The 27,646-nt window shown below is 42.2% G+C and overlaps 1 protein-coding gene across 2 annotated transcripts in view; it reads right to left on the reverse strand.

The window, feature by feature from the left end:
* Positions 1-346: 346 nt before the first annotated feature.
* The window catches only part of large1 (LARGE xylosyl- and glucuronyltransferase 1), a 154,122-nt gene continuing 126,822 nt past the window's right edge, over positions 347-27,646 (reverse strand). For both annotated transcript variants that reach the window (XM_044186216.1, XM_044186217.1), the window contains 5 exons: positions 20,149-20,312; positions 14,576-14,854; positions 13,750-13,896; positions 6,856-7,051; positions 347-3,269 (listed from right to left, as the gene is read on the reverse strand). In XM_044186216.1, the coding sequence (XP_044042151.1) occupies positions 3,072-3,269; positions 6,856-7,051; positions 13,750-13,896; positions 14,576-14,854; positions 20,149-20,312 (984 nt within the window). In that variant the 3' untranslated portion in view covers positions 347-3,071. The remainder of the gene's footprint in view (positions 3,270-6,855; positions 7,052-13,749; positions 13,897-14,575; positions 14,855-20,148; positions 20,313-27,646) is intronic.

Genomic DNA, 27,646 nt, shown 5'->3' on the forward strand with positions numbered 1-27,646 from the left:
TGTACTATTCTACTTTGTCGTAGAAAAGGTTTCAGTCGTAGTCATCTGGACACTGTTTTCAGAATCAAGACGTTTCGGCTCCCATCCGGAAGTCATTCTCAATTGTGAATGAGATCCGGATGGGAGCCGAAACGTCTTGATTCTGAAAACAGTGTCCAGATGACTACGACTGAAACCTTTTCTACGATAGAACACTCCTGGACGAATGAGGGACTACACCGTCTTATTCTACTTTGTATGTGTAAGGTATAACAGTGAGTGCTCACATGAATCCCTCTTTACTTTGGGTTCACAAGACTAAATTGATATTCATGAAGACAGAAATGATCAAACAAAGTAACAGAAGAGCGTTTGACTCTTTGCTTTTATTCAGGTAGCAGCAACAGTCAACACTGTCCTAATTACACGCTGCAGCTCCTCCCAGCCCTACAAAGACGAACACAAATTCAGAACCAAGTCAAACGTCTCTCTCTCTCTCTCTCACACACATACACACACACACACACACACATCTGCATCCTGAACATACATGTACAATCAGACACATAGCGTATTCTCTCTCTCTCACACACACACACACACCTGCATGACTGCACCGAGCCCTTCTGCAGCTTTCCTGTACAGACTACTGTCATAACTGGGAGAGAGAGAGTAAGAAATAGAGAGAGAGGCCTCTAGTTTCACAATGGTATGTATTAACCGTTATTGTGTGTGAAAGAGATTGAGTTTACATTGTATGAAATGTGCAATATAAATAAATTTGACTTGACTAAGACAGAAATCTGAAGGGAAACACTTGTTACGACATCTTAAAAATAAGGAAAAGTCTTGTTGTTTCTCAAGTGGTGTATTTAATAACTAATTCCATTTCCACATGAATCCAAAATATATAAGAATAAGCCTAAACGTGAAATTTATTTGACAAAATAATTTCAACTCAAGGTCCATTTACTATTTTTTCTAGAGCTTTCAATCATATCACAGGGTCTTCATCATCAGATTGAGTTTGCTCAGTTGTCAAGGAGATGAATTTGTTGACATGTAAGCTTTTAGGACTTCTCATCTATGTTGGCTTAAAATTAAGTATAAAAGCTCATTCTTGACCTTGGAAATAGTACTTTGACAAAACAATCCCAACTCAAGGTCCACTTATTTGATTTTTCCAGAGTTTTCAATTGTAACACACAATTTGTGTGAATGTTTTTTATTTATTATATTTCTCAATGAACGAGAGCCCATAAAGATGATAAAAGATGATATTTGTTAGCTAACTAAGATGTTACTGTTGTAACTAAACTGCTAAAGTGCAAAAGTTCTTCTGGTGTTTTTGTTACCGGATTGAGATCATATCTGGATTTTTAGTTTATCATTTCAAGCCCTGTATCATAATTCTATGATATCCCTGTCAGGACTCACAGTGAGATTAACATTACATTCTTTAATGTAACTTCTGACATCACTATCATATCTAAAAATATGCCTACAATAGCTTGTGATATTTCTCTGTTACCTGTATTCCTTTCATGACTTTATCTGACTTTAGTTTGAATTTATCTTATCATATAGTAACATAAATCCTGATGTAGATACTCAACAGTGAGTTTATGATAGTTAGATTATCATATGGTATCAGTATAATATTATAGTGACTGGTTTGAGATTTGTTTGTTAGGTGTCTGTTACAGGGGCTGCAGTAGTAGTAAGAGCTGAACAGACTAGGCAGACTATTCATAACACACCCACGTCAGGATCACCACACCCAGCACGACAACACAAACAGGAGAACACACACCACCAGCATTATCAGATGTCACTATAATGTTGTAGAGGCCAGAGTGTGAATGAAAGAGTGAGAAAGAAAGAGTGTCTGTGACTCTCTCCTTCCTGACTGCAAGTGGTTGATTTTCAGTTTAAACTCTCCTTTCTGCCCTCCTCCTGACGGTGTGTGGAGGAGAAACTACCACTCCCTGCTCCACCCATCAGGACTGTAAACACACTGATAAATAATACTGATTGGTGCTTCGCCTTGTGCTGCTCAGTGTGGTGGGGTGGCAGCTTCACAAACCAACAGGACTTCCAGCAGGTGTTTGTGCAGAATGAACTGGCATTAATTTAAAATACACCAAAAAAGCACACTGCACCACCTGCTGTCAGATTCTGTAGTCGTAACAAAACACTGGAAACAATCTCTAGCAGCACGCTCAGGCTGATGTGGAGATACCCTGAATATCAAGCGCATGGACGACCTCCAGCCATCCTTGCACTTAACTTCCCTTGTTATACGAGGAGAAGGAGGATTTATTCGGATCTCTATCAGCTATCAAACAAATTAAGCAGCAACAGATGGTCGGCTGACTGGCTGCTCGCCTCAATATCTGAGTGTGTGTCACTCATCACCATGTGATTTTCAAACTCTGTGTGGACATGTTTACCGCTTTGTCTTATCTTGCCACCTGGTGACGATTTGCATTTGATTTGGGGTGTGCTGTCAGTCAAACTGCTGCTGCTTTTTGTTGGCACTTGGAAGGCTTGCAAACAGAATGTAAGCCCACAATGTTTCACATCTTGAGCTCTCCTTAAGCTTTTTGCTAAGTGCTGTCCTGGAGTAACACACAAACAGTCACACTTTTCATCTACCTGCATGTACACACACACACACACACACACACACACACACACACACACACATACATATACATAATGTTACACGCTGCCCATAACTCTGTCACTGGTCTTACAAATATGGCAAGGCATTGATTGCCTGCTGTATGTCAGATTTCAGGGCCGAGAGCTCGGGGCCCACATAGCCAGGGCCTGAGCCTAGCAGTCACTCATGTTGTCACAGCTTTTACATCCTGGCAGAAGTGATCTCCTCCTGGATTATCTCTTCCATCCTTCCTCCTTTGCAGAGGACAAAGAATGGACATAAAGACCCTTGCAGTCCCACATTGATGCTCAAACCTTCTAACAAAGTCTGAGGGACTCAAGTCTTAAAGTACCCGTTTCCTGTAGTCTTCTCCTAGAGTGAGTCAGTAGTTCAAGGCCGGGTGTGTGAGGGTCTGCAGTGGTGGCTAGCTGTTGTTCTCAGCCGTCATGTATTTTAGGGCGGCGAAGCCGTAGCGTCGCGACATGTTCTGTTGGAACTCCTCCTTCAGGGTCTTGAGGCAGACCCGGTACTGCTTGTTGGAACGAAACTTGGTGATGTCGAAGCTCGGTGCATGAGGCATGTGGATCATGTAGGCGTTGGGCAGAACCACAAACTCGTACTCCTGCAGAGAGAAAGACAGGAAGAACTTTTAGTCTGAATGCCTGAGTACTACAACCACCTCGAGTATTACAACTCCCTATTATACTGGCCAGCTGAACAACCTATAAACACAGCTAGCAGACACAGAGCATCATTATCATTCATTTGAAGTAAGTAAATGGACTGTACTTGTATAGCGCCTTTCTAGTCTTCTGACCACTCAAAGCGCTTCACACTACATATCACATTAACCCCATTCACACACATTCATACACTGATGGCAGGTGCCAACTGCTCATCAGTTCAAGGAAACTAACAAATCATTCACACACCCACACCAACTATCGGAAGCAATTTGGGATTCAGCGTCTTGCCCAACGACCCGCTCTACCACCAATCCACAGCCGCCCCAATGCAGTCCAAAATTCTTTTTAGCTCCACCAACTCCTGAGAAATATTTCAGCAATATGCTGCATTAGCTGAACGTCTGACATGAAAGTTTGATTGGAAGTTTGAGTGTACTGCTAAATTGTAACTTCTTAATTTCCCATTAAACTCACCACTTAATATTGTTGCACTGTCTGTAATTATGCTACAACTTAGTAGTAGTAGTACAAGTAAGGTAACCCTAATTAACATGTTGTAACAGAGCGATGTTTCATTCAGTTAAAATTATAGAAAAAGTCATTAATACTAGTGACAGAAACTAAAAACTAGAAAAGACCTACCATAGACTGCTTTGATTAAAAAAAGAGAAAGTAATACTATCATGAATGAACTAGCATATGATACAGTGCCTTTTCCGTCCAATATCATCTTGTTATTTAATATTGCAACAATCATTTAACAAGTGCCTCTGTGGTGCTATTGTATTTTTTGCAGTTTATTTTACCGTGAGTAAAGATGGCCCAAGATGACACAAACTATGGCCATGTAAAAGAGTTTGCCAATGTTAAGAGTTATAAAGAGTTACAAGCTTCTGTTACAAGCAACGAAGTGGTGTTGGGCCTCATCATGTGTGGGGAACAAAGAGCAGAGGCCTTTGTGAAAACAAAAAGGCTGAACTAATAGAAACTGCGCCAAATCTCCACCAGCCGGTAATTCACAGTTTGATGTGAGATCTTAGTTGAATCCAAACCCTGGAGATCTACTGGACGAACTGCCAAAGGGGGCGCAGGAAATCCTGCTGGACTGTTTAACTGTGTTAGCTTTAGCCACTGTGGAAGCTAATAACTGTGTTTTATCAGACCAAAGTCCAGTAACACAGGTGTTGAATGAAAGTCTGCTGCCGGGTTCCTGTGTGATAAAGGGACAGCTATTGTGTTTTACCACGGCATTTGAGATCCCTTGTACATTACTCTATGTATTTTTCCTTCTCTTTCCTCTCCACTAACCCATACACCTTTACACGTACATATACACACCTACACATATCTCAAAGAACCCGGATAGTGTGGTAGTATAACTAGTTACGCTCCACCCTATATTTTTATCCATTTTGGCTCTCCCCTTTGTTTGAGTTTCGCAGATCTGCCCGCCATTTTGGATCTGTACGTGATGACCACCCATGTGGTCACGTCCGCCATCTTCCTCGCACCCCCCTCTCTATTGTCCCACACACACACACACACACACGTAGCTTACATGCTTGCTGATTGTTGTATGCTTATTGTGTTAGAATAGACAATAGTGGTTGTTGGTTGAAGTTATTGAATATTAATCAGTGCTAAAGTTAAATAAACTCTGTTGTACCTTTAAAAAGCAGTTCCCTCTGGTTATTTTGTATGTGTTGTAATAACAGCTGGTTGTGATGGTCTGGGCTTGAATTCACCCTTCACCATTATAAATGTAAGGTAGTACTTTAAATATTGGCATTTTAAGTGGACAGCCACCTTTGAGACTGTTTTTCACGTTTGGTTATTGGTCCCTGATCCCAAGGTGGTGCCCGATAATTATTAATCAATTTTAATAATTTAGATAATATCAATAATTGTATTAATATTCATAAATATCTTTGATAGTTTTGCTAATAACCAAACCTGCCCTACTTAAATCCCAACAATGGTGACAGAACAATTCTCAAGTGAATGCAGCATAAAATCACTCTTATGCTTACTGCAAATATAAATAACTATACAACACACAACTGACTGTCGGTGTCATCATAAATGTAAAGGGATATATTCTGTCACAGACAATGCGCTCCCGGAGTAGCCTAATAATCAAAGAAACTTCGGCTGTATCATTAGTGTGCCTCATCTTCCCACCCATTCCACCATGACAACAGTTAATAAAGAATGACTTACACATTCTCAAGGAAGGTAAGTTATATCTTAATTCTACATTGTAACTGTATCATACAACCTGTTTTTAGCCATGCTAGTGACATGGCTCTAGGGATGGCAATGTTGATTGGTCCACTTTGGTCCAGACTAAAATATCAACAAAAACGGTTCGATGCATAGCCATGATATTTTGTACAGGGATTCATGGTCCCCTGAGGATGAATCCTACTGACTTTGGTGATTCACTCACTTTACCTCTAGCAAAACCATGAGGCTGACATTTTTGTTTCTTACTGAAATATCTCAACAACTATTCCAAGGATTTCTATGAAATCTGGTGATCCCCTGTCTTTTCCTTTTGGCACCATCAGCAGGTCAAGGTTTTCACTTATCCTTTGAAATATCTCAACATGTACTGGACAAATTGGCACAAGATTTTGTCCTGACATTCACAGTTCCCAGATGATGTATCCCACTGACTTTTATGATCCTCTGACTTTTGTTACTAAGTTATAGAGTAACTTCCGCAATATGTTCAGACTAAGGTACATTGCTGGTAAATTACACTAAACTGAGCTGCTGTTTGGTGTTGGGCAGGCAGTGCACAGTGGGTTGATCAGAGCTTTATCACTTATAACAGCTGCCTGCTGCTGCTGGAAACAAAGACAGCAGATTTTGTGAACGAAAAAACCAAAACAATAAGCTGAAAGATGCTAAAAAGCTTTGTAGAGCTGAGGGAAATTGCAAAGTGATAATTTGCTGTGACTTCATCTCTACAAATGTCACCTTTCATATTACATGTACAAATGGGATCCTTTGTTAATATAATAATTTATTATTTGGTGCAGCTTTAGTGATAAGATTACAATTTATTTTTCTTTCTATATTGTGGAACCAGCAGAAATCAGGAACCAAGGCTTTTAGCAATCCCACTTTACTTTGAGAAAATTAGTGAGATTCTTTCTATCAAGGGCATTTTCATTATAAGTTAGCATCTCATTAAATAGGTCATTGCAAAGATATTGAGTAGTTCATCCAAACCTGACCTAAGACAACTTAATAAGGCCTTAATAATAAAGCCTAATCTTAAATAGATGCATGGTGACTTGGGGCATTTGCTGTACTACAGCAATAAATGTGTGATGCACAGAATTGATTTTCTTAACTTAAAATTACTGCAGAAAGATACTATAAGATACTTTTTCATGAATTGCAGACACCATAACGTAAAGTATGGAGAAGACGTATACTGAGACATTAAGCAGACAGTTTAGACAGGTAGATAGAAAGTAAGAGTGGAGTAAGTGGAGGTGAGCAAGTTACCTGTGCATCCAGCTCCATGATGTGAGCCACCTTGTTCCAGCCGAAGCCCACAAAGCGGCGGTCGTACTCAGGACTGTCCCTCCTCACCATGACGTAGGGCTCAAAGTCAGCTTCCCATTGCACCCTGTAGGGCGTGGTGGCTGTCCGCCATTTGGCAAAGTTAGTTGGTGCGTGGCCTTTAGTCCACACATGGTACCTGGCAGGAGAGAAAAGAAAAGGTTTTTATCATATTACCATATTGACCATATTCTAACAACTTGGCACACAAATATTGCCTTCTTAAGTTTCCTGAATAAATACAGCTGTTTCTGAGTTTTCTTTACCAAGGTGGAGATGGGAGAGGACCATGTCAGGTCATGTGACGCTGATTCCCAGGAACCTAAAACTATTCACCTGCTCCACCTCAGCTCACTGATGATGACAGGAGTGTGTGTCTTTGCCTCCTTTTTCCTAAAATCAGCTCCTTGGTTTTGCTGACGTTGAGCAGTAGGATGTTCTCTGTGCACCACTCTGCAAAAATGTTGATTTCCTCCCGATATGAAGTTTCATTGTTGTTTGATATCCGGCCGATGAAGGTGGTGTCATCCCGAACTTCACAACAGAGTTGTCCCCATGTTGGGGGTTGCAGTCATGTGTGTACAGCGTGAACAGGCCTGAAGAGGTGTGGCCACAACTATACTATAGCTGTTTTTAATTGAGATATATAGTTATAATGGTTGTTGACCCATCACCAAATGGTTGGAGCAATGCGCTGATGGAACGGAAAGACGGAGTTTCCAGTGAACAGAATCACAATCAGCTTTATTGCCAAGTAGGTTTACACATACAAGGAATTTGCTTTGGTATTATAGTGCATACAATAAACGTAGTAAGTAGAAAATTATAAAGAAAGATAGCAAGCAAATACTGCAAGTCAAAAGTCATAAATATAAAACAGACACCAATATATGAAATAATATAAAAATAGTAAAGCATGTGTACAATATTTGATAAAATAAAATTGATAAATATACTTTGATTTAAATTAAATTACTGTTTGTACAGTTTATACTTGTTAATGGCAGACACTGGAGCCACTTACTCCTGTATAAACCAGCCACAGTCCAACAAATGCTAGCTTTTTTAGGCCTGACAGGGTATAGCCGTAACAATGTTCCAGCGTATGTGGAGCTCACACAACCCCTGCGAGACATGGTGGCAGAGCTGGGAAATCGCAACCTCACTGGCCACTTGTCATGGACTCAACCTGCTGAAGAGCCTTTCACCCTCACAAAACAAGCACTGGCACAAGCTGCTGCTCTGACATCACCTGACTACACAAAACCCTTCCATCTTGATGTTTCTGAAAAAGCTGGAGTAGTTAATGCTGTGCTTTTCCAGAAAAGAGAAAGAATAGTGCTAATGTGCCACAGCTCCAAACGGGATAATATGGAAACAGGGCAAGCAGGAAGTACAAGGTACTTGGTAGCATTGGCAAAAGCAATCACAAAAACAAGCCACATAGTAATGCGCCACAAATTGAAAGTGAACACTGATTATGGAGTAGTGGCATTTTTGGGATCAAGTGCATTCACCTTCTCCACAGCAAGAAAAACAAAAATTTCAGACATTCTGCTACAACCACATGTCGCATACCACACTGAAGGCGTGAACATGGCAAGTTCACAGATGGATGCGGCTACAGAAGAGACAGTGGAAATGTGGCCTCCTATGCTGTAGTAAAACAGGATCCACACACAAAGACGCATCTCACAATACACCAAGGTCTCATACCACAACCAGCCTCAGCACAGCTGGCTGAAATAGTTGCCTTAACAAGAGCCCTGGAGTTGTCTGAAGGAAAAAGAGTTAACATCTACACAGACTCAGCCTATGGACATGGAGCTGTACATGTGGATGGATCGCAGTGGGTCAGAAGGAACTTCCTGACTATAGCCAACACTCCAGTAAAGCACTGAGCACAGCTACAAAAACTGGTAAGAGCAGTAATACTGCCTGCAGCTGTGGCCGTGATGAAATGCAAAGGACACCAGAAACTAGACACCAGCATAGCTGAAGGGAATGATGCTGCAGACTTAACGGCCAAGAAGGCGGGAAGATACACACCAAGACAGATGTCTGTCACCGTTGAACAATTACCAGAACTAACAGAGAAAGACATCATTGACATACAAGAAGCAAGGAGTATACGAGCAAAGTGAATGGCATCAGAAAGGAGCAACAAAGAAGGAAGGCCTGTAGGGAATAGTGGCTCCAGCCAAACTTTGTCAGCTACTACTCAAACAAGCACACGGACCTGCTCATGAGAACAAGAAGAAAACACAGAAGAACACTGAAGGATGCTGGTGGCATCCCCACATGACAGCCATAGTGGAAAACTATGTGACAGACTGCTACACTTGCAATGGACACAACCCTTAGCAGGCATACAAGTGCCCAATGGGAAGGTTTCCAGTACCAGAAGTACCAGAAGCACCATTCCCCGACATCATGATCGACTTCACCAATATGGCTGTGGAAAACAGAACAAAAGGCTACCGTTACTTGCAAGTGATGGTGGACAGATTCACCAAGTGGGTAGAGGCAATACCATGCAAGAAAGAGTCAGCAGATGTAGTGGTAAAATGGTTGAAAAATTAGCTAATAATGAGATATAGGGTCCCACGTAGTGTACACTCAACTTACATTTCAGTAACAAAACAGCTGGGGGAGGTGGAAAAAGCACTGGGAATAACACATAGATTTGGAGCAGTGTATCATCCTGCATCGCAAGGTTTGGTGAAAAGAGCCAACCAGACTCTATAAAGAAAGATTGCTAAAATCTGTTTTGGCACAAAGCTCAGTTGGGTGGATGCACTGCCTTTGGCGCTTATGTCTGTGAGAACCTCCCCAGGGGCCAAGACACACTTGACACCTCATGAGTTGCTGACAGGTAGGCCAATGCCAGGGCTACCCAGGGAGGGAGGTCATAGGTCCCCTCTGGATGTCTGGCAGATTGACTGTGACGAATACATGACTGCATTGACTAACTTGTCCCGAGTTTTGTGTAAACAGGTACAGCTGGCCGAACCTGAAGCAACCATCACCGAGACACCAGCAGTACAGGTAGGGGATTGGGTACGAGTGAAAGTTCACAAGAGAAAGTGGACTGATCCCAGGTGGACAGGACATTATGAAGTGGTTGAGTGTACCTCCCACGCAGTCCAGGTAAAAAGAAAAGCTGGAGCAATTTGGCACCACCTGACACATTGTGTACCAGCCCCACCGCCCTCACGCACATTAGCAGAGGTTAGAACTGAATTGGATGAACACGAGTAAGGGCTCTAAAAGATAAAACTAAGAACTTGACCCAAGCTGCAAACAGTGAAGACCAGCTTGGTTAACTCCCATATAGAGCGCATTACAGTAGTCTATGTGGGAACTAACAAAAGCATGGATAGCTTTCTCCAGGTCACAACGGCTCAAGAAGGGTTTAACCTTTGCTAGGAGGCGGAGCTGAAAGAAGCTTGCCCTGACCACAGAATCAATTTGCAGTCTAAAATCAAATTTTAGACTGCTGTCTAATTTCACCCCCAAATTTTTCACAACGTGGTTAAAATGGGGGGTCAACGCAACAAGACCAGGAGCTGAAACGCTGGGCAGGTTGGATGTGCCAAAAACAAAACATTCTGTTTTGTCCTCATTCAAACAGAGAACGTTCTGAGACAGCCACAATTTGATGTCATCTAAACATCTGCATACAGATGGAAGGACACATTGTGACTTGAAATAATTGAACCTAAAGGCAGCATATACAGAGAGAATAGAACAGGGCCCAAAATGGATCCCTGTGGCACACCAGAGGTCATAGGGGTTGAAGAGGAGGTAAGATCATCAATCATAACAGAGAATGTCCTATCTGTTAAATATGACCTAAACCACTGCAGCACAGTTCCCTGAAGGCCAACCTGTTGGGCCAGACGTCTCAGAAGGACTGAATGGTCCACAGTGTCAAACGCTGCAGGAAGGTCCAACATTACCAGCAGCACAGGCTTTTTTGCATCAAGGGACAAGAGAATATCGTTCTGTACTTTCAGCAGAGCGGATTCGGTGCTGTGTCGTGTTCTGAAGCCAGACTGAAATTTTTCAAAGATTTGATTTTTCTCCAGAAAAGAGATTAACTGAATGAAGACTATTTTTTCCAAAACCTTGACAGGAAAGGCAAATGGGACACAGGTCTAAAATTTGACAGGACAGCATGATCAAGGTTGGGTTTTTTTAGAAGAGGTCTGACCACAGCGTGCTTGAAAGCAGTTGGTACAGAACCTGAGCTGAGGCAGCTGTTTATGAACGAGAGGAGACATGGCCCCACTGTGTTAAAAAACTGTTTAAGCACCTTGGAATGATGTCCATTGACAGTTAGTCGGTCTCAACCCCTGGACCACCTCAGTGAGGAGAGACAGTGACACTGGCTCAAACACATTAAACACAGAGAGTACAGAAGTAGAGCATAAGTCAAAACTGTTAGACATATTGTTAATGCTCTGTTTAACAGAGGCTACTTTGTCAACAAAATAATGGAGAAAATCATCACAGGTTGACTTTGTCACATGCTGCAGAACATTACTAGATGGATTAGTAACAGACTGAATTGTACTAAATAGAACTCTCGGGAGATTACAGCTGGTGGAAATTTGACAAATACTGAAATTATGCTGCTTTAACAGCATTTTAATACTCAGTGAGACTGTCCCTCAATATACCCAGTGATACATGTAACTTGTCCTTCTTCCACTTGCGCTCAGCCTGTCTGGACTGCCGCCTGAGGGCGCGGGTGGTGTCATTAAGCCAGGGGTCTGGTTTGGTTTTGACAGATATGCACCTGAAAGGAGCAATGCTGTTAAAAAACTCTGAACAGGTGTAATGGAAGGAGGAGATGAAGTCCTCTGGGCACAGAGGAGAGACCATGATGTCCTGGGAATAAAGAGTGGTGTTCATGAAGGCAGCAGCAAATTCTCCAGCTGTGGTGGATGTGATGGTGCGGCGGCGACCGGCTGGAATGAGAGATTTGGCTGCAGGGAGAGGGACTTTAAACTCAAATATAACAGGGAGGTGGTCTGAAATGCAAATGTCACTTATTTCTGAGATAGATACAATCAGTCCGTGAGAGATTATCAGGTCCAGTGTATGTCCATGCTGATGCGTGGGGGCGTTTACTGACTGTTAGGTCAAAAGAGATCAAAAGGCTTTGAAACTCCTTTGCCAACTGACTGGATGAGCAGCAAACGTGAATATTAAAATCGCCTATTCATATATGTCATATTGTGTCCGTAATTCCGCAAGCAACTCTGAGAACTCTGGAATAAAATCTTTATTATATTTCGGAGGGCGATAGACAACAGCATACAATAAGGTACATGCAAATTGAACCAAAGTTAGCTGAAGCTCAAAGCTGCTGTAGTTTTTAGATGGGAGCAAACAGCAGTTCAGGTGTTGCTTAAAAACAGAAGCCAGGCCACCACCACGACTGGACACTCGCGGCGTAGCCTACTCAGGAAAGAATAGCCGAGAGGGAGGAGCTCGGAGAAAGCGCTGTTATCACCTGGTTTTAGCCAGGTCTCCGTGAGCATGAGACAATCCAGATCGTGAGTGGAAATCAAATCGTTCAGGATAAAGGTCTTATTTGTAAGTGAACGAGTGTTTAACAGTGATGTACGTACTGACTTACAGCGCACAGTCTGCTGAGCAGCACGACTGAGCGGGTGGAGATTCCCCCGCACACAGCCCCACGTCTGGATCCTCACAGGCTGGCGTCACGGAAGCAAACACCCGGCGTCAGGGAGAGCTGGTTGGAGCCACCGATAGCAGTACTCCAAAGAGCGCCGCAGGTCAAAATTTGTACAATCTGTGGGTATTCCATTCAGGGAACTGCCAGAATAATCCATACGCGAGGAAGCCAGGTAAGCCTTGAGTTTCACCAGCATCCCTCCTCATTTTCAGTGTCTCCTGCGCCTCTTGTTGCGAGGCAACGCGCAGACAGGACGCCATAGAAAAGCCGGCACAGAAGCAAGCAGAGGTGGTGGTGTATTTGAATGCCCATTTTTTGCACATTAAGGCAAATTGTTCACAGTATCCCGTATTTTCAGCAACGCCAGACGATTATACACAGGTAGTGACGACACATCATGAATGATAAACAGTAAAAACACAATAATGAACAGCAAACTCAACAGACGCGGACGGTGAGCCAATATATATATACATATTGTATATATATTATTGATTTTTGTGTTTTATCCATTGCCTGCTCAGCACAAGTGCAGGTGAGTCTCATAATTTGGTAAAAAAAAAAATAAAATATATGAATCAATATTTATAGAAGAGTATAGAGGACTATATTAATATGATGTAAACTTGAACTACCCCAAAAGAGCGTGGTGACATGTAAATGTAAATGCAATAGACTGCTCCCAGTCTTGGTTTTTTGCTTATTGAAAATTAAACGTCAAATGCAGTTTTTCTTTTCATTTTCAAATTGTTAGAAAATTGCATTTTCATTTAAACTTAAATTTAAGACTTAAATATGGCTTGCATGAATGGAAAATCAGGTTACATTGTTTATATTTCATTTTCAAATTTGAATTAATTGTCCACTGTACAACGGGGTATGACTTTGAAAATTAAATGTCATACAGCTTTTCCATTTTCATTTTAATATAGTTGTAGCACTTGCGAGTATGTGAAAATGAAACTGAAAATTGGATTATTGCATTTTCATTTTTACTCAAATAACATGCATATGTGGAAAATTATAATGCTTTTGTGGAATTACATTTTCATTTCCAAGTTTACATCATTATGAAAACCTGAAGACTCTTGAACATTGCTGTCTACAGAAACAGAGAAGTGATTCACCTGAAGGTGAAGAGTGTGCCCATGTCCAGCTGAGAGAGCAGCTCAGCCTTGGACTTTGGGTAAGACAGACGATATCGCAGCGTCTCAAAGGCTGGAACCACCAGAGCTTTCTTGGTGTTGGCCATGTCCAGCTGCACCACTGACTTCCTACAGACACACACATATTATATTAGATTACATACTGTTTATTACTACAGCATCCATGTGCAAAAACTCATACAAAATGTAATAAAAAAACTAATTGTCATTTAGGGGTGTGACGATACACTCAGCTCACGAGACCAGATGATACACGAGATTGGGTTCACGAGATCGAGACGATATTTTATCATTACTTTTAAGTAAACTTCAGTGATGAAATATATGACTGGAAAAATAGCCTTTGACTGAGCCTCAAAACAATGCAGGTGCATTTTGAAATGTTTTATAACTGTGCATGCATGAACTAAAAATGGCCTCATATCAGCTGCAATGAATATGCTTACATATTGTTTGTGTCTTGTCTGTCACTCTGTCGCCATTTATTATTTCCACTGGGTACCCAAAATGCTGCCACACAACCGATTTAAAAGGGGTGGGGGCATCTTCAATGCTAATATCGTCAGACTCCGACGTCATGCTTGGCTGCAGCTGGATGGGCTTCTACTCCGCAAGACAACTTTTCAGCTCAACGAGAAATGTCATCACGTTTTAATATTGCGAGATCTTGTGGTACGTCACACCCTTATTGTCTTTCTAAAATTTAAGGATACGAAAAGCCAAGCACAAAGATGTGAGTAACATGATAACTTAGCAGGTTCCAATCTGATTCTCTTTCTCCTCTTACCTGAGGTACTCATAGAGGCCATACATAGGCAGGAAGTCGATGTCTGATAGGAACATGTAGGGTGTGTTGACCTGTCGCATGGCCACATTTCGAAGCAAGTTGACTGGATAGAACTGTCCCTCTTTGTAGACAATGTGGTAACCGACGTTCCCGCGGCTCATCAGCACCTCTGAGCCCTGAGCGTAGCGCAGAAACTGCTGGGCCTCAGCATCGGACAGGTACAGGGCCAGGCTGATGGGGCCTTCCCAGTGCTTACAGATGGCCTCCAACATCTGGAGCCTGCAGATGGAAGGTCACAGGGATGGGTGACATCACTTCATAAAAATTTATTACTATACACTATACACTGGAAAAAAAGACCCCAAAGTGAAAATTATTATTTTTTTTTTTTTGATGCAAGATAAAAACTCAAAATAGTAACTTGTGCAAACAAAATAGTAACTTCTGTGAGGAAGATAACATGTGGGAACAAGATAATAACTTTTTTCCATGTCAGCTTTCGTTACTCAACAATTTTAGATTTTGGTCTGCATTAAAAAGGTATTGACGTTCAATACCCAGCCCTACCCAATAGATGTACTGTACATAAACATTCCAATATTAAATAAGCTTTTGAATGCATATCGTCCACACTACATGAAACATCACATTAGTGAAAAAAATGGCAACACAAAACAGGACAGAGTGTCCTTCTTCTAAGATGTGATGATTGTGTTCTGGTGGCTGCTATTATTCATCTGGCAGAATACGGAAGTTTTTGAATGAAGTATTAAGCCCTGCGGCTGTTTCCAACTGTTTCTGTTTCTTTGTAAAAGTGAGACATGTGACACAACATAACCATTCCAATTAGCCATTGCTGCCCACAGCTTTAATTGCTTTTTGTGAAGGTATGGAATAATGAGATACTGAACCTTGGACTTGATATGCTAGTGGGGTACTGACATTTGTTTTCTATTTGTTACATAAAGGAAAGCTTGAGGCAGCCCGTCTTAGCAGGAGACTTGGCTTTTGCGGGAGCAATTTGATGTTTATGGGTATAATAGAATTTATGACACTGACTAAAGTATGGTTTCACAAAGGAGGCCTCAGGCCCTGTGATCATGTTGTTTTGGGTTATGGGCACTAGATGTTCCTATCATAAGAAGTGTCCCAGAAGTCTCTGTTCTTTTTATACTGATAACTTTCTCTGTCTCATCTTTCTACTGATTTTGATAGATTTATGATAGATGATGTAACCTGTCAACCACCAACCACCGTTCTGCTATAAGAAGTGTACCTTTTAGATGTCAACTAAGTACTGTGTTGGCTGTGCTCATGTGTACATGCTGCCCCAATACCTCTCTGTTAAAGGTGGGGTATACGATTCTGGAGAAATCCAATACCATGATATAGAGAGAACAACGACACAGCAAGTAATGTAACTAACGTTAGCTAGGTTGTGGGTTAGCAATCTGTCCCTACAGTTGCAGCTGCGAAGTTAACAGCAAGACAGGACGAGACAGTTTCCCAGAGCCAGCACACCAGCTCCAGACAGCGATACTCACAGCTCTCCTGTTACTATAGCTAAAATCACAACAGCAGCATATCTTGGCAAACTAGAAAGTAAGCTGAATGTCTGTGGGCAAGTCATGTAACGTTACCTGACACACAAATCATGGCTGGAATAGTGCTCGGTCCGAGCCACTTTGTTTGTTTCCCATTTACAGAGCCAGGGCTGTGTACAAACACTGGAGTTTTTTTCAGTGCACACACACAAGAGGTGCCTGCTGGAAGGCAGGGGAGAAAACAGTCTCTGGGCGGGGTGAGAAGAGTCCTTAAGAATGCTGCGGGCTCGACGCAGACAGCATTTCCTCTGGATGTCCTCAATGGCTGGAAGTGGAGTCCCTGTGATGCGCTGGGCAGTTTTCACCACCCGCTCCAGTGCCTTGCGCTCTGCAGTAGAGCAGCTCCCATACCAGACTGTGAAACAGTTGGTTAGGATGCTCTCTACTGTGCAGCGATAGAAGTTCACCAGGATAGCTGAGGAAAGTTGGTTCTTCTTCAGTGTCCTCAGGAAAAAGAGGCGCTGGTGAGCCTTCTTGACCAGGCAGGAGGTGTTGGTGGTCCAGGACAGGTTCTCCGAAATATGGTCCCCAGGAACTTAAAGCTGGAGACACGCTCAACAGCCATCCCATTAATGTGGATGGGATCATGTGTGCCTCCTCTCTCCTTCCTGAAGTCCACGATGAGCTCCTTTGTCTTGGAGGTGTTAAGGAGCAAGTTATTGTCTGAGCACCATGTGGCCAGGTGCTGGACCTCCTCCCTGTAGGCAGTCTCATCGTTGTTGCTGATGAGACCAATCACCGTAGTATCATCTGCAAACTTGATAAAGGCGTTAGATCCATGCACAGGCCTGCAGTTGAGTGTGAAGAGGGAGTAGAGGAAGGGGCTCAGCATAAAGCCCTGTAGGCCAGTGTTGAGTGTGATGGTGGTGGAGCAGTTGTGGCCTGACCTAACAAGCTGAGGTCTGTTTGTCAGGAAGTCCATAATCCAATTGCAAATGGAGGTGTTAATACCCAGGTTTCCAAGTTTGGTGATTAACTTGGAAGGGATAACAGTGTTGAATGCAGAGCTGAAGTCAACAAACAGCATTTGTGCATTTTGTTTGTATTTCTAGAAAAAACATGTGCCCATGTACATTCTAAGACAGGATTCTCAGAGGGGTTTCATATGTGTGCATGTACATGGAAAAGACCCTGAATAGGAAACGTATCAGTGGGTGCAGAGAAAACATTCAACATGGCTAGTAACAGCAGCACCATGAAGAGCAAATTGGTTTATTTTCAACTGCACCTCTTCCTCTCTGCACTCCACAGGCTCCCCAATAATAGCAATCTGATGAGTTTTACAATTGGGGTTAAAGGCACGCACAATTTCTCCTTCAAGCTATTTATGATCATTCACTTCAAAGGTGGTATTTGTGTCACGAATGACAGAATAGAGATGCGAATTCAGAGGAGCCAATGGTATCGGACGTTTTATATAAGTATGACTTAAGTAGTACTTAATCTGAGTGATTTTAATATTCATGTATGTTGCCCTTCATAACCCATGTCTGGGGAGTTCCTAGATCTAGTTGACTTATTCAATCTTGTACAATCTGATAAAAGAGCTACACATTCCAAAGGTCATATCCTCAACTTAATACATTCTTCTGGTTTCTGTCCAGAGAATGTAGATTTAGTAGATGTCTTTGTATCGGACGACAAAGCTGTTATTTTTAAAGCTCCTTTGCCCTCCTCTTCTTTTTAAAAACCTCACCCCATCGCCAGATGAATTATTAACCTCTTTCAACAGTCACTGTCTTTCCATTCTTGACCACATTGCTCCAATGAAAATCAGAAAGCGGCTCATTTTATTGGGAAGATAGAAAGCATTCTGTCTCAAATTTCACCTGATCCACTAAATCTACCCACCTTCAACAATAATCTTGTTTCCCTCACCCAGTTTCTATAAATTCTTTCTATCTAATATCTCAGCATTAGGTGAATTAATTTCTCAAATGTAATCCTTTGCCTGTGTTTTAGACATTATACCATCTAAGTTTATAAAAGAGGTATTCCCCATGGTTGATAATTTTATTCTATTGATTATTAACAATTCTCTGACTTCTGGCAATTTTCCTAATCGTTTCAAATGTGCGATTATTCAACCATTACTGAAAAAACCTAATCTGGATCCCCCATTACACAGTAATTACAGACCAATTTCAAAATTAGCATTTTTATCTAAGGTGCTGTAGAGAATAATTTCAACTCATTTAATCTTATTTATGAACAATAATATTTTTAATAGTTTTCAGTCAGGTTTTAGAGCTTGCCATAGCACAGAGACAGCCCTTTTGAAGGTCACCAATGACCTACTTTTAACAGCTGATAGAAGTGATTGCTCAGTCCTAGTGGTTTTAGAATTTGCACTGTTTTCGACACAACTGATCACTCTGTTCTGCTGCACCATCTGGAAACCTGGGTGAGTGTTAAGGCTATTGCTCTACATCTGCTACGTTCAGACCTCTCCAATAGAACCTTCTCTGTTGTTATAGCAAATGCCTGTTCGTCTGTTGCTAAATTTAATTGTTGTGTTCCTCAAGGGTCCATTCTGTCACAGTCTGTCTTGTTCTTTCCCCGTCACTCTGCACTCCCTCACCTGATTATTGATTCCCAGCACCTGTCACCCATAGCACACCTGCACATAATCAGCCACTCTACTCCCTATATAACACAGCTCCTCACCTCAGTCAGTGTCCGGTCTTGTTCATGGTAGAGGACAGAACGCTAGTTCACCTATCTCCTAGAACAATTTGGACTCCCTTCGCCGAAACCTACCCATTCTCTGCTACTGCTATTCAGTACCTCTTCCCTGGCTCCTTCGTGTTCCTGTCATCTGTGTGGTTCACTTCAGCTCCAGTCTCAGTGTATCTCCAGTCTTCCGTGTGTGATCACTCCAGCTCCAGTCCCCGTTGAGCTCCGTCTCCCGTGAGTCTTCCACTCCGTCTCCTGGGTTCGAGTGTCGCTCGTCTACAGTGAGTGTTACTCTAATCTCCTGGTTCGAGTTGGATCTACCATCTGGACTTCCCCCTCCTCGCCAGATCTCAGCCAACTCCAGACCAAGGACAGTAGTTCTCCCCTCATTCTATATCCACGCTTTTTGTATTAATAAAGTACTCACTATTCTCCTTGTGTCTCCGGCCTGATCTGTCCGTAACACATTCTTGGCCCTCTTTTGTTTTCAATATACATGCTTCCTCTCAGCCAGATAATTCAGAACCATGGGGTCTTCCACCACTGTTATGTGGATGACACACAGCTATATGTCCCTCTCCAATTGAGTAACTCCAGCAGTCTAGATAATCTCTTTGCCTGCCTCAGTAATATTAAATATTGGGAGTCCCAAAATGTTATAAAATTTAATGATGATAAATCTGGGGTTATAGTTTTTGGTCCAACAAATTCTTCCACAGTAAGCTTGGTTCCATGACTAAACATTAAGCAAGCTGCTTGAAATCTTGGAGTCATTTGATGCAGATCTCTGTTTTGAGGTTCAAGTGAAGAATGTTGTCCAGTCATGCTTCTTTCAGCTCTAAGTTTTATCAAGAACCAGATGTAACAGTTTTGTACTGATGTGAGTTTAATCATCTTCTGTTCAATTTTATTTATATAGCGCCAATTCATAACAGAAGTTATCTCATTGCACTTTTCCTATAGAACAGGTCTAGACCATACTCTATGCCTTGGAGGTGCTCTAATTTTCTTTCACTTAACACTATCTGTGTAGAACATATATGGAACTTTTACTGCTGGAACCCTGGACGCCCAAAATAACTCCTTCCATTTTACTACTCCACTGAACCTGCAGAATCTGCAGAGCACCTGAAACCCTACCCACTTTCACACCTAAGCACACTTGTGAAACAGCTGCAGAACAAGGGTCTTTCAGAAAGTTCCCCATTTACATGCAAGGGAGTGTTAATACATTTAATAACCGACTACCTTTTTAGCAAACTGAGGTTAGTTACTGTGGCCGTCGAACAGTACCTGTCCATTGAGAGCTGGGCAACTAGAGTGACGTCAGTGTTGTCAGAGCTGGGTTCATACTCATAGTGGAGGAAGTAAAGGTGCGTTCGGTGGACAGTGAATCGCTCTCGACGAAACTCGTAGCAAGGATCATCTTCATCCAGCTCTGACAGAGTCTTCTGGAGCTGCAGGCAGAGAGGAGAGGGACACCAAAAGTAAGACATTTTATGGACCAGAAGGTTAACCACTGTGTGTTTGTGGAGCACCAGTGACTTTGTCTGGAAAACTTCCCTCTGCACCATGATCAAAATAGAGCTAAAAGATCGTAAGTATATACATATACCAAACTGTGCCAGGGTAAATGGACTGCATTCATACAGCACTTTTTTTCAAAGCACTTTACAATTTGCCTCTCATTTGCCTCACATACACACTCAAACAAAGATGGCAGCGAACTACCATGCAAGGCACTGGCCTAACCATCAGGAGCAATTTGGGTGTTGGGTCAGTGTCTTTCTCAAGGGCACTTTGACATGTGGTCAGGAGGGGCCAGGGATCGAACTCACAGACCCTGCAAATAATACTACCCACTCTACCTGCTAAACCACAGCCTACCCAGGTAGAGTAATTATCATAATTGTCTTTGTGAAGCTGGATTTATTAAACCATTGTTTGCTCACAATTTCAATGTTTTAAGAATTCAATCTTTACACTGCAGAAACTGCCACGGAGCAAGAAAGGTGTGTATGTGACATTACATACCCATAGCAAATTGGCTAAGGGTATGTAATGGCAATGGGAATGTAAATCATTGCTTCTAGCTATTCAAATTCATAGGTATGTTCTAGTTTATTCATATGTCTTTATTTGCATATATCATTGCAACATCTCTTTGACTTTGAAGCTCAAACTTTAGGCCAACTTGGACAAGAGGTCTTCAAAGGGCTCACAAAATGGAAATTTGATCATCAATTCCATGACAACTGGGCAAACTCCATCTTCTAATAAATATCCTGCTATATAATCAAACGCTACTTAAAGGACATTGGTTGTTCTATCGACTGCTTTTTTCAAGGTTAAGAATGAACTTACATGCTCATCTCTTGTCACATTTAATGGCCAGGGAAAAGTGGAAAATTGTTTCTCATCCTTTATAGCTTGCAAAGTTCAGACAAAAAGTTAAAAGTGGCTACAACGCCACTAAAATTGTTCTGTAGGGAAGCTCTAAGTTAAAAATGACAATAAACACTACATTACATGGATATTTGTATCATTAAACTATAAAGCACCTGTGCTGGCATGGAATCACTGACAGTTTGTTCGGAACGAGTCATGCATGGAAGCTGGAGAGATCTGGAGAGTCTTTTCACTCAGACAACCAGGGATACAATGTAACCAAACATTCTCATTCATATTGAGACTACCTCTCCACCCCATTACATATTCCTTATGTATGGGGAAACTCTTTAAGACAACCTGTGAGGAGACAGTGCAGCCCACAAGCCCAGTTCACATACAACAAGTAACAAACAATGTGCACTATTTACATACCAACCAGATCAAGGCCCATGCAAGATGCAAAGGCCAAGCCTGAGAGGCAGAAGGGCTACTCGAGTTAGTCTGCAAGACACAAGTCTGACCCAAGTAGAAAAGATAAAAGCCCCTCAAGACGCAAAGGCCGAAACTGAGAATGGAGTGGCCACTGAGGTCAGCCCACAAGTTGCTAAGCTGACCAAAGAAGACAACAAATGGTGGAAAATAAGCATGTAGCTCGCATGGCCAAGTCATCTCCAGATAAGACATACCCAGCACTCGCTCACTGAAGGAGGGACTGGCTGCTACATTCAGACGATAGACCCTTGAAAATCTGGACCGAGATGACCATGTGGCTGCTGCATAAATGGTAGCGAGAGAGGCTCCCAGCCACAAGGCCCATGAGGTAGGCACACCGTCTTGAAACAGACGAACAGCTGATCAATGGTAAATGGACTGTATTTGTATAGCGCCTTTCTAGTTTTCTCAGTTTTATTTTGGGCACTTGGTGCCTTGGGACCTTGTCCGCTTTACTCCAAAAATGCGGGCCTCTCTGTAATTTGCAGGCATTATAAAAAAATCCATGCACAACTGTGGGTTCTCCCTGGACAATATTGCATGATGATGTCCCAAACACAACACACACTTATCATGGCCCTGCTGGCTTGCCATACTTGACATATTGTACTAGCACTTTGAGATCAGCAGGGACGGGGAATGGAAGCAGCCTACAAGTTTACTACCATCTGCGAGGAAATTATCTTAGTATGCTAATACATCTAGCAGATACATTTTTAAGTTTATTTGGTGTGACGACTGATGCTCCATGAGCCACACATCTTTAATGGGAGAGAGAAGAGAGATGTCTGCTGTTAGCCAACTCAGTCTGCCCTCAGCACGGGCCCTGCCAAACGTGTTAGCTCATGAGAACTGCAAGCTATACACTGGTACAGGGAGTCAGGAGCACCGTAACTGGGAGGTCACCAGAAACAGTGCAGAAAAGGAGAACAGAACAAGGGAAACAGCAATCCAGGGAGGCTGCCTGCAGGCAGACACCCAACTATAACAATTAAGTGGGTTCAATGCTGTAACTTTCAAAATTACAACACAGATTGTCACACACTGCACCCTGACTCAGGTGGAGACTATACAATTAGTGATTCCATGCCAGCACAGGCAAGTCCTTGTAGTAGTATCCACGAACCTTGACAGCAGGGGGATTATTCCCCGTACATATGGAAAATGTATCGGGGTGGAGAGATAGTCTCGATACGATGGAGAACTGATGGTACATTTCTTATTATAGTATAAATGTAGCATCTTATATATAAAATCCACACAGAGGATTGCTTTACATGCCCATGCAACAAGTCCTCCAAACTAAACTACAAAATATGTTGTTTCTTATTGGTTCTTAGAGGCCGTGATCAGGAGAAGCTCTGGGGGTCTCATTCGTCCTGAGACGCCCTGGCCACAGCTATCCCAGGGACGGCTGATGGAACTCGGCGGGCTCCACGATCATCGACTCTGCCTCCTCTCATCCCCCCAACTATGCTGATTGTTGGAGACTCCATAGTGAGGAATATCCGCTTCGCTAATGCGGTCACACGCTGCTTTCCCGGAGCAACGACCCCCGACATCCTCGAAAAGCTCCCCGGACTTCTGGCTGCACTCCCGACAACTATCACGAAAATCATAGTCCATGTCGGCACCAATGACACTGCCCGTCAGCAATCGGAGCTGACGAAAGCAGACTTCATCCGCCTTTTTGACCTGCTCAACAGCACCGGAAAGCATGCTTTCATTTCGGGTCCAATTCCTACGCTGGGTCGGGGAATTGGCCGTTTTAGCAGGATCCTCAGCCTTCACACCTGGCTCCGGTCTGTCTGCAGCACCCATGACGTTGGTTTTATTCACAACTTTAACTTATTCTGGGATGGTTCTTCCTTGTTTACACGAGATGGTCTTCACCCAAACAAGTAAGGTGGCGGCTAACCTGCCTATTTATATCACCTGTTTCCCCTCGCTCTTCCTCTTCCTCTTCTCTGCTCACCAAGAACTGCCACGTACTCTCTGCTGTCACTACCTCCCCCTTGTGGACTGATCATAGTGCTGCTATCTGGAGCCCGGATCCCTCTAGTGGCACCTTTAACATTCCTGTGATAATTTCGGACAGATCCTTAATGCGAAACAGACACAGCCGACACAGCAATAATAATAACTTAATAAAGATCCGGGCCAGAACCCTACCTCCAGTCTCAACCTCAAATCTGAAGCAGCACAGACTTTTTAAGATGGCTCTTCTGAATGTAAGATCTCTCTCTAACAAAACGTTTATTTTAAATGATTTTATCTCTTCCACTGATTTAGACTTTATGTTTTTAACTGAATCCTGGTTACTTCCTGGTGATCACAGTCAGCTGGCTGAATTGTGCCCTCCTGATTTTGACTGCTTTAGTTGCCCTAGGGTCTGTGGTCGAGGTGGGGGCCTCGTTACTGTCTATAGGAAGCATTTTAAGTGTGACCTCATAGCTTGGAATTTTTCCTCCTTTGAAGTGCTCATGTTTAAACTTGGTGGCCCCCTCCCAGTCATATTTGCTATTATATATATCGTCCACCTAAACCAGCTGGCTCCTTCTTGTTGGAACTCCATGAGTTTTTATCCAGTCTTGTGTTAAATTATGATAGAATTGTTCTTTGTGGTGATTTTAATATTCACGTTGATGACTCCTCTAATGCCCTTGCTGCTGATGAACATCACTAACTCTTTCAACTTACAACAACATGTGTCTGGCCAAACTCATTCCCGTGGCCACACCTTAGACCTAGTCTTCACTTTGTGGAAACCAGGGACATGTTTGTATCTGATCACCTATGCATTGTTTTTAACTGTGAATTACAGGCTGCTAGTACTGTCTTGTCCGCTCTAAGTACACACGCATCCTTAATGAGCATAGTGCCTCTAAATTCTGTACACTGTTCAGTTCTCCTGGCAGTGTGTTTCCCAATTCCTCCAACACCAACGATTTGGTTGATTATTATAACTACCTGTGTTCTTCAACCTTAGATCTCATAGCTCCTCTGAAAAATAGACAAAACCCAAAGACTAGAAAACAGCCATGGTTAAATGACAGTATTCGAAGCTGTAAAAAGAAATGCAGAAGAGCAGAACGCAGATGGCAGAAATCAGGTCTCCAGGTCCACTTTGTGGCCATGAAAGAGTTATTACGCCTTTATAACAGGATGGTAAAGGATGCAAGAACATGTCATTTCTCTGCACTTATTTCTGCCCATCAGCACAACCCCAGATTCCTATTTAAGACTGTGGATCAGTTAGTTAACCTAGCCTCTCCTTGTGCCCCTGCTGAGTGTGATGCTGATTGTGAAAAGTTTCTTTTGCACTTTGCTGGAAAGGTGGAGTTAATAAGATCTGATATCACCGCCAATCCTGTCTTTTTAGATGTGGATCACCCGCTCAGGGATTCTTTGAGCAATTTTTCTGCTGTTACTCTGCCCGAACTCGCAGACATCATGTCTCTTATGAGAGTATCCTCCAGCCCTCTGGACAAAATCCCAACTAGGTTTCTATTGGAAGTTATGGATTGTATTGCGCCCCTTTTACAAATTATTTTTAACAGCTCGCTGTCTACTGGCTGTGTCCCTGATTTCTTTAAAACAGCTTGTGTCCAGCCAGTCCTAAAAAAACCTGAGCTTGATCCCACCCTCCTGGATAACTACTGCCCAATATCCAAATTGCCTTTTATTTCGAAGATTCTCGAAAAACTTGTATCTAAGCAGCTTCTTGCTGCTGTGGAAAACAATAATACCTTTGAAAAGTTCCAATCTGGCTTTCGTCAACACCACAGCACTGAGACAGCCCTTCTCAAAGTCACTAATGATCTTTTAATGAATGCAGACGCAGGCATGTGTTCAATTTTTGTGCTGTTGGACATAAGTGCTGCCTTTGATACAATTGATCATGGCATTCTTTTAGATAGACTGAGGCACTGGGTGGGCATATCTGGCACTGCACTAGACTGGTTCCCATCTTATTTGTCCAATAGGAAATTCTGTGTTAGCATTAATAACTTCATGTCATCCTTTTCCCATATCAAGTACGGTGTGCCTCAAGGTTCAATTCTGGGACCAATATTGTTCTCCTTATACATGCTTCCCTTGGGTGATGTAATCTGCAGACATGGTATTTCTTTTCATTGTTATGCGGATGACACACAGTTGTACCTCCCTGTCAAGCCCACTGACCTTAGTACGCTGAGTTCTCTGCAGGACTGCCTGTCTGACATAAAAAATTGGATGTTGATAAATTTTCTTCAGCTCAACTCAAATAAAACTGAAATCCTTGTTATTGGGCCCCAACACATCACTAAACAAATACTGCCATCCACTGGTAACCTGTCACAACATATCAAGCCTGTTGCAAGAAATCTTGGTGTCCTGTTTGATAGCAATTTATGTTTTGAGCAACATATCACTGAGCTTGTCCAATCATGTTTCTATCACCTCATAAATATTGCAAAAATCCGATCTATTTTAAATCTTAGTGATGCAGAAACTGTTGTGCATGCTTTTATCTCCTCACGCCTTGATTATTGTAACAGCCTGATCACTTGTCTTAATCAAAAAACTCTGACACAACTGCAGACTGTACAGAACTCAGCTGCTAGACTGTTAACCAGGACCAAGAAGTATGACCACATAACACCTGTTTTAGCCTCTTTACACTGGCTCCCTGTTTGTTTTAGGATTGACTTTAAGATCTTGTTGATTACTTTTAAGGCTCTTCATGGCCTGGCCCCAGATTATATTTTAGACCTTGTAATCCCTTATGAACCTTCACGTAGTTTGAGATCTTCGGGCAGGGGTCTCCTGTCTGTTCCTAAGTCCAGGATGAAAACTAAGGGGGACAGAGCTTTTGCTATCAGGGCCCCGAGGCTCTGGAACAACTTGCCCAAAGAAATTAGGTTGTCTGAGTCAGTGTCTTCGTTTAAGTCTCGTCTCAAAACACATTTTTATCTGAAAGCATATCCTGATTTTACCTGAACTGGCTGTTTATTTTACTGTTTATTTTATTGCTTTTGTGTATTTTATGTGTTTTATTTCTTTATATTTCGTCATTCACTGTGGTATTTTATTTCTCTTGTTGTGAAGCACTTTGTACTTTGTTTTGATAAGTGCTCTATAAATAAAGTTTTATTATTATTATTCTTAAATATGAGCATTTTCTGATATTGTGCCATTACACAAATTATTAATATGATCATTTTCTGATCTGCCACTGCTATAGTTAAGGTTTGGTTAGGTTTAGGCACAAAATCTAATTGTTTGGGGAAAGGGAAAAGTCATGGTTTGGGTTAAAAGCAACTATTTTGTTAAAGTTTGGGAACCTTTGTCGTCATGGTTAAAAGAAAAACTACTTGGTTAAGGAAATGACTGATCATGGTCGTGGTAAAAAAAAGGTACACTTTCCTACCAACGCTGACTGTTGGTAGGAAATGGTAAACAGACCGCAGACTCCAGTGTCACATGCTTTGTTAACCCATCCTTTTAGAACCAAACTGTTACATTCTGATGCAAATAAAATGCAGTTTTACAATTAATTCTCCCTGATTAGCTCTTGTCAACTTTCTGATGAGATGTCACACACAAACAGTGATACAGGATTTGCTGAAACCCAAACTGGATCCTTCTGCACAGTGCATGCATACTGATAAAGTGATGTGTTAATAGAGCAACACATCGACCAAAGTCTGTCATTTTGCTTTGAGGAACAGCAAAAAGATGTGGCTGAAGGGCTGTCAGCACAGGACTTGGTGTGTGGCATTGCTCTGTGAAGCTGCCGTGAGTGACTGGGCTGCACTGGCACTGAGGCCCTGGAGGAGCCTCACAGCTAAAACTCTGAAAAATTGAGTGAGCAAATTATTTTCTGGGTTCAGGACACATTAGAATTTAGTGTTCGCAAAAAAAG

The sequence above is a fragment of the Siniperca chuatsi genome, linkage group LG23 (genome assembly GCF_020085105.1).
Source record: "Siniperca chuatsi isolate FFG_IHB_CAS linkage group LG23, ASM2008510v1, whole genome shotgun sequence".
Taxonomy (NCBI): Eukaryota; Metazoa; Chordata; class Actinopteri; order Centrarchiformes; family Sinipercidae; genus Siniperca; species Siniperca chuatsi.